The sequence below is a fragment of the Lactuca saligna genome, chromosome 9 (genome assembly GCF_052625555.1).
Source record: "Lactuca saligna cultivar CGN05327 chromosome 9, ASM5262555v1, whole genome shotgun sequence".
Taxonomy (NCBI): domain Eukaryota; kingdom Viridiplantae; phylum Streptophyta; class Magnoliopsida; order Asterales; family Asteraceae; genus Lactuca; species Lactuca saligna.
In genome coordinates, this window is record NC_136425.1 from 107,274,489 (window position 1) to 107,283,139 (window position 8,651).

The window sequence follows — 8,651 nt, forward strand, 5'->3', positions numbered from 1 at the left end:
TAGTAATTTCATGTGTAATGGGTTATGTAATTTCTTGACATATAATGTATGATTTTTCTTTGATTTTTTTACATTTTAATAATTTTATTATTGTATTGTAGTTTTAAAAAATTATAAAAAAATCGTCTAAGATAAAAGTTAAAAATAAGAGACAAACTTAACTTTTAATATAAACTAAAAATGTCAAAAAATAAAACTTAAAGGGTCAATGATGAAAACATATAAAATTTTTGGTGATTAAGTAAGACCATTAACCCATTTTTCAAAGTATACTAAAAGTAACTCATTTTTACAAAGAGTGGTTGAAAATCGACCCAGACCGAATATGAAAACTAATATATATATATATATATATATATATATATATATATATATATATATATATATATATATATATATATATATATATATAGTAGGTTATAACCCGTGGACATCACGGATGAGAAAATTAAAAATATTATTATTTATAGTAATACTTAATATTTGAAGAATAAGAATAAAATTTTTCATAAGCAATAAATATAGATGTTTTATCAATCGTGTTATAGTTATATGATAATTCGTTAAAGTGTCATAGTTATATGATAATTCGTTAAAATTACAAAAGAATAGTGGTTTTCATATTCAGTCGGCAATTTGCATTTGTAGATATGTTAGGGAAATATCATTTTTGTATAATTGAATCAAAATTTAAATAAAAAAACATAAATTGATATAAATAATAAAATTGTACAAAGTTTTTATAAATTTCTAAAACTTCTTTATACACAACGTTAGGTGTTTTATTTGATAGTCTACCATCATTATCTAAAATTAACAACTTTAATCTCTCTCTACTTTGAACTCTGTATAAAGCAACGTACAATTAATCATGTGTAAAAACAGGATCCTTGAGAAACAAACCAACCTTCGATAAAGACTGTCCTTGGCTCTTATTAATTGTCATTGCAAAACATACAGCCAATGGAAATTGTCTTCTTTGAAATTTGAACTGGATCTTCTTTGAAATAGAGACATTCTTGGAATAAAAGTCCGGTTTCCAATATTACTTCCAGATATGATAACTGTCTCAATAACACGATTGCCCAAAGATTTGACTTGTAGTCTAGTGCATTCCATAAGCCATTTTCTGATCAATGTTTCTCAATAACATAACTGGAACATCGACTTTTAAAATGAGATTATGGTTGGGCATACCTGAGACTTTAATACCATTTAAAGCATCATGCGAGTATAAATTTTCATCAAACTGATCATAAACAAACTAAGACTGGTAGAGGCTATCTGAACTTAAATATTCTTTTTGCTCTCCTGGAATCATTTTTAGCAACCGATCATTCATTTCTTCAACAACTTCATTCTTGGGAGCAAGTATTGCTCTTTCTTGAAAATAACCCGCAATGTTGAAGTTTTCAAGAATCGAAGGATATTTAAAATTGATTAATGAACCTATAAGATCACATGGATCATTAATAAGAATATCTTCTAGAATATCAACAATTGCTTCACCATCATTCAGACCACCAACATTACCTTCTCCTATGTCCAAAAGCCAGTTTAAAAAACCCCTTATTCGATCAACAGCAGATGAATCGCTTCCGACAGTTAACCTCATGTTTTTTTGTTAATTTATGGACTTTACATTGTTGCCATAAAAACGAAGAAATTAAAGAAGCGTTGACAGTGTTTTGTCTACTACCACTCGGAACAATAGGTAGAATTTTTCTGAAATCACCTCCAAATACAACCACTTTCCCTCTGAATGGAATATTTGAGTTCGTAGGATCGACAAATCGTAATATATCCTTCAAAGTTCGATCTAAAGCTTCAAAAGCATGCTTGTGTACCATGGGTGGTTCATCCCAAATGATCAATGAGGCTTTTCTTACTAAACTCGCAAGATCACTCTTTGGATTTATTCTACAAAAAGAATCATCGGTAAGATTTATGGGAATTATAAATCGAGAGTGTGTTGTCCTACCTCCAGTCAATAATAATGAAGCGATCCCACTTGAAGCAACGTTTAAAACAATCTATCATTGGCATCCAATTGCTGCAGAAATTGTCTTCCAAAGAAATGTCTTACCCGTTCCACCATAACCATAGATAAAGAATACACCTTCCTTATTATTTTTAACCTTATCCATTATATCAAGAAAAATGTTGCGTTGCTCATCAGTTAATGAAACAAAGAGCCAATCAAACTCATTCTTCAAATTTGGTATGTCATAATCTAGCTCCTTGGTTACCAAACGATTGTTAGAAGATGAAACCAAATCAGCATCTAGGTAAGGCATCCTTCTATAGTTCTTGAGACTGGAATTATTTCGGAGTAAAATTTGTTCTATCTCAAACAAAGTCAAGATTTTAATTTGATCTTCATTTAGTGATAAACCTGTACGTACAATACTATATTAGTTACAACATATTAAAAAAGAGATTAAGTGGGATGTAAAATGTAATTGACTCACCGATTCTCGACTCAACCAGAAATTATTGGGACTCTTCGACAAGACTCGTCGAGTCCAAGAACAGACTCGCCGAGTCTAAGGCTATCTTCAACCTACTCGCCGAGTTGTTCATCCAACTCGTCGAGTTCCAGCTCATCTTCAAGCAACTCGTCGAGTCCACCCTTGTGACTCGCCGAGTACCACCGGTCTGAATCCATACAGAAGCATCCCAGGCCATGAAATTGATCCAAAACATAGATCTAGCCTCCTACAACCCATCCATCACGTAAAGTGGCAAACTTTACGTGAATCCATGAAGATCTAGGCATTATACACATTAGGGCTAAAGTTGGGGACAAGATAGCTTCACTACATACTCAATTACGGGGACTTTCAGGCATTCCAACCCTTCTCTATTACAGATTTGAGGTAGCAACCTCAGATCCAACCTCTAGACTCCAAAACACCAAAAGATGTGATCTTAACATCCCCAAAAGTGAAGAATCTAGACAATAGCAGCTCAAGAACAAGATTTTACCTTCAAAGGATGCCCCAATCTGCAAGGAACTCGAAACCAAGCAAAGCCCCTTGCTCCACACCTTCAAACTTCCAAACTTTCTTCAACAATTACTTCTCCAAGCTCCAATCCACTCAACAATGGTGCTTCTCCACGATTTTAGGGTTTCTGGGACTCAAGGGGGTGATAAAGAGGCTGGGGAGGAAACATAATGCTCCTTATATAGGGCTCAACCCCGAGAATTAGGGTTTTCTCCACTCAGCACCTACTCGCCAAGTCCATCTTTAGACTCGCCGAGTAGGCCACTTGACACGCGACCAAAGTCGCGACCTGACTCGCCGAGTCCATCCATGGACTCGCCGAGTTGCCCTCCAAAACTTACACTTTTAGCCCTTCAACTCTACTCTTGCGATTCCGGGATGTTACAGAAGTAATATGTTTAGTAAAACTGTTAAACTTGTAGTAAATCCATTTGTATACTAGTTATAAATCACATATGATTTCGTTGATAAAAAGCGTATAATGAACTTTATTATATAACACACGACAATAATCGAGTATTTAACTTGTATTCCCCCCTTAAAAGCATATAAAAGTATTTATAAAACATTTAAAAGTATAGTTTATAGGGGTATGAACTCACTTGATTGATTGAAGAAAGCGTGACGAAAACCGAGCAGAACTTCTACTCGAGAAAGCGAATCCCTCGAGATTCTCGGGAAATCTCGGGAGTCTTGGGAGTGTAAAACTTTCTTCCCACCTTGGATATGAAAACCGGGCCTTTGGGATGATTCCGAGGGTTGAAACGCAGAGCTTCGGCGCGCGAAAGGAAGGAAATTAGTAACTTTGGTCGGCACCCTCGCACCCTTTATATAGGGGCTGGAGGGCACCCGTATGCGGCGCGTACAGAACGTCATCGCTGACCGCATCCTCGGTCGGAGCATTGGGTGACGTGGCTGAATTGGAGCCTAGCATCCGGGTACGCGGGGCGTACGTCGGTACGCTGGGCGTACGAGGGATCGGACCGGTGACTCCTTCTTCGGATAATACCGGGCTTTAACTTAATTTATATTTAAATTAATTAACAAACTTCAAAAATTCGTATCTTTCTCATACGAACTTCGTTTTCGATGTTCTTTATATCCACGCGAAGGTGAGACTACGATCTACAACTTTCGTTTAGACTCTGTCAGCTAGTTTTGAGTTTATTTTTAATATTATATTTTTAATAGGTCGGGACAGGAAAAGTCCGTTAAAGTTCCATAACTTCTTCATCTGACGTCCGGTTTCATCAGACTTTTTACCGTTGCTAGTATTGTTGAGCCCTTCGATTCCCATTTAGGTTGTGTCGGCCAAAAGTCTCTCAATCTCTATTTCGAGTTTTTAGCTGTCTACTATTATATCTATAACTTAGAAAAATCACAACTTCCTCATACGAAGTCAGATTTGGACGTTCTTTTTATGTACGTTTACGGTTTGATGATATCTAAAACTTTCATTTAGATACCTAAGGCTAAAAACTATTGTATTGAAACTTCGCGTTTTACGTTTATCAGTATTGCCGGTTTTGCCGAGAATCTTCGGTTGGTCATAACTTCTTCGTTATAACTCGGATTTTAGGGTTCGTTATATGTATGAAAACCTTGACATGATTCCTACTACTTTATTTAACCCAAATAAAATTTTTGGAAAGTTAAATTTTGACCTAAATTTGAGTTGCGTTCCATCATATTGCCTCGAAATATCGGGTTGTCACAACGGGCTTAGACACTAATCCAACAGTCTCCCACTTGGATAAGTCTAGTAACCACAAATATAAAATACAACTTGATCAGCAATCGTAGCTCTCAAAGACGTTGTCGCACTCTGATCTTATAAGTATTATGTCCTTTAGATAAGGGATCGTACAGTCCTCTGTTTAGATATTGTGTGGACAATTTCATGGAACTTATTGTCCGGCATTTAGTTTCTTGATCTCAGATTCATTTGACATAGAACTTAATTGAACACATCAATTCAGTCCTGACCGGTCCCGGCACATAAGTCAAATCAAATCATCGAGCGGCCGTAAAATCGCTTTTACCCTCTTAGGATAGAAGTTACAGATAAACTTCGACTTATATGCATTTACTATTTAATAATCAACTATACACAATGCGTTTTATGACATCAATTTACTGATGTGGTTTCGCGTTATCAATGTACAACCAATCAGTAAACAATAAACCATATATCCTGGTTTTAAGACCATATGATATTATCGTCTTGCGATCACTTTTTGTCATATTCCATAAAATGACTCCAGCAAGCGCGAGTTCATTCCAATGCTCAAAACTTGTTCATAAGCACTCATGAATGTTGCATCAATCCTTTTCTATGTCTAATATCTTATAGACACTCTACATACCAATTCATGACAATCTTCATTCATACCTACTTCCAACATATGAACGATTGTGGACTATTCGAATAATTCAATTATTCTTAACAACTCAATTATTTAGGAAGTCAAAACATGAAAATTTGAAACAATAGTTAAACAATTAACATAAGACAGTAACCTTACTTATAAACAATACTACTTTATTTAATCATCAAATGTCAATTACATTTATCCATTATACATTTCTAAACCTATCTAATCTAAACTAATATCATCCTTCAGCCCAATGCTCGTAGCGTGCTGCAAGTGCTTAACCCTACTCAGTCCCTTCGTAAGCGGATCTGTTGGGTTATCTTCTAATGATATCCTCTTAACCACGAGGTGTCCTTCTTCTACTCGATGTCTAATAAAATGATACTTTCTGTTGATATGCTGAGATCTACCATGATCCCTCGGTTCCTTGGTCAAGGCAACCGCTCCTTCATTATCACAGAAAATTTCCATAGGCTCCTTTATGACAGGCACAACTCCAAGGTCACCAATGAAGTTCTTCAACCATATCGCCTCCTTGGACGCTTCGCTCGCTGCAATGTACTCCGACTCACACGTTGAATCAGCTACACTTTCTTGCTTGGAACTTTTCCAAGTCACTGCTCCTCCATTTAGGGTAAAGATCCAGCCTAACTGCGAACGGTAGTTATCTCTGTCGGTCTGGAAACTTGTGTCACTATACCCTCGCACCTTTAAGTCATCACTCCCTCCGAGGACTAAAAACCATTCCTTGGTCCACCGAAGGTACTTAAGGATATTCTTAACCTCAATCCAATGAGCATTTCCCGGGTTCCCTTGATATCTACTGACCATGCTCAAGGCAAAGGCCATATCAGGTCGAGTAGAAGTCATAGCATACATGATCGAGCCAACTGCGGAAGCGTAGGGTACTCGGCTCATTTCTGCTATCTCAGATTCGGTACTCGGACTTTGAGTCTTACTCAACTTGGCATTACTTTGTATCGGTAGTTCTCCCTTCTTTGGGTTCTCCATACTAAAACGTTTTAGCACTTTATCCAAGTAAGTGTTTTAAATAAGTCCTATTAGTCTCTTACTTCGTTCTCTTACTATCCTTATTCCCAAAATATAGGAAGCCTCTCCGAGGTCCTTCATAGCGAAGCACTTCCCAAGCCAGGACTTCACCTCCTGCAGAGTCGGGATGTCATTTCCTATGAGCAGTATGTCATCAACATATACAATGAGGAAGCTAACTATACTCCCACTGGCCTTGACACATACACATGATTCATCTTCGCTTCGTACAAATCCAAACTCTTTGACTTTCTCATCAAAGCAAAGATTCCATCTGCGAGATGCTTGCTTAAGTCCATAAATGCACTTCTCAAGCTTGCACACTCTATTTGGATGCTTCGTATCAATAAAACCCTCTGGCTGAGCCATGTAACATCCTCAGCCAACTTCCCATTAAGGAAAGCGGTCTTGACATCCATCTGCCAAATCTCATAATCATGAAATGCAGCAATGGCTAGCATTACCCTAATAGACTTTATCTTGGCAACTGGTGATAAGGTCTCATCATAGTCAACTCCGAGAGTTTGAGTAAAGCCCTTCGCCACCAATCGTGCTTTATACGTATGCATATTCCCATCCATGTCGGTCTTCTTCTTGAAGATCCATTTGCACCCAACCGTCTTACATCCGGACACATTGTCAACCAAATTCCAAACTTGATTGTCATACATGGACTGTATCTCGCTGTCCATCGCCTCTTTCCATTTAGCAGACTCCGGGCCTGCCATGGCTTCCTTATAACTGTTAGGTTCATCTAGATTTACTAGTGTACTATCACTAATATACGTGTCCCCTTCGGTAGTAATATGAAAACCATACAACTGGGGTTGAACTCTAACTCTTTCAGAATGTCTAAGAGGTAAGGATTGGTTAATTGGTTCAACCGGGGTTTCCTCCTCAGGTTGAGCGCCAGTGTTAGAGGTTCCTTCATCGGTCGATTCTTGAATCTCTTCGAGATCGATTTGCCTCCCACTATTTCTTTGGCTTATGAGTTCCCGCTCTCGGAAAACCCCTCTTCTCGCAACGAAGACAACATTGTCACTCGGTCTATAGAAAAGATATCCAAAGGATCTCTGTGGGTAGCCGATGAAAATACATCGCTCACTACGAGGTTCGAGCTTGTCGTGAGTATCTCGTCTTACGAAAACTTCACAACCCCAAACCTTGATATGTGTTAACGAGGGAGCTTTCCCTATCCACATCTCGTGAGGTGTTTTGGCAACCTTCTTTGTACGGACTAGGTTAAGGATATAGGCAGCAGTCTCTAAGGCATACCCCCAGAATGAGATAGGTAGTGAAGCATGACTCATCATACAACGAACCATGTCTAATAGGGTTCGATTACGCCTTTCTGCCACACCATTCAATTGTGGTGTCCTAGGTGGCATCAATTGCAAAACTATTCCGCATTCCTTGAGATAGTTGTGGAATTCAAGACTTAGGTACTCTCCTCCTCGATCGAATCGAAGCATCTTTATTTTCCTGTCCAATTGATTCTCCACTTCTTGCTTGAATTCTTTGAACTTTTCAAACGTTTCTGACTTGTGTTTGATTAAGTAAATATACCCATATCTACTATAGTCATCGGTAAAAGTCACATAGAATCGGTTTCCATCCTTCGTGGTGGATCTAAAGGGTCCACATACATCGCTATGTATGAGATCCAATAAACCCTCACCCCTCTCACAAGTGCCAGCGAAGGTTGACTTGGTCATCTTTCCAAGTAAACAAGATTCGCACGCGTTATCTTCCCTAAGGTCAAATGACTCCAACACTCCATCCTTTTCGAGTTGGGTTATGCGCTTCTTGTTAACATGTCCAAGACGACAATACCACAAAGATGCTTTATCCATAATATTGGAAGAATCCATACACAACACATCATTTACTAGGTTATCTACAACCATAACAGTTTCATAAATTCCATTACAAGGCATTGCTTCAAAATATAAAACACCATTTAGATAAGCATAAATAGAACCATTCTCATTATTAAATGAATATCTAAATCCTTGTCTAAACAAACCATGAAAAGAAATGATGTTTCTTGCCATATCTGGCGAGTAGCAACAATTATTTAAATCTAAACCTAATCCATTACTAAGCACTAAAGAATACACTCCATCTTTGTGACAGGCGACGATTTTCTGTTTCCAATGATTAGATTTATCCTTCCATGCTCCACATCCCTATTTCTTCTTAGCCCCTACAAATCAGA

The 8,651-nt window shown here is 37.6% G+C and overlaps 2 protein-coding genes across 2 annotated transcripts; both read right to left on the bottom strand.

The window, feature by feature from the left end:
- Window positions 1–1,264: 1,264 nt before the first annotated feature.
- On the bottom strand, window positions 1,265–1,615 carry LOC145016635 (uncharacterized). The gene has a single exon (XM_078974886.1). It carries the CDS (start codon window positions 1,613–1,615, stop codon window positions 1,265–1,267), a length of 351 nt encoding a protein of 116 aa, XP_078831012.1.
- A 421-nt stretch (window positions 1,616–2,036) lies between these two features.
- Window positions 2,037–3,884, bottom strand: LOC145016636 (uncharacterized). The gene is made up of 2 exons (XM_078974887.1): window positions 3,875–3,884; window positions 2,037–2,395 (listed from the first exon to the last, which is right to left on the bottom strand). Exons 1-2 carry the CDS (start codon window positions 3,882–3,884, stop codon window positions 2,037–2,039), a joined length of 369 nt encoding a protein of 122 aa, XP_078831013.1.
- Window positions 3,885–8,651: the final 4,767 nt, after the last annotated feature.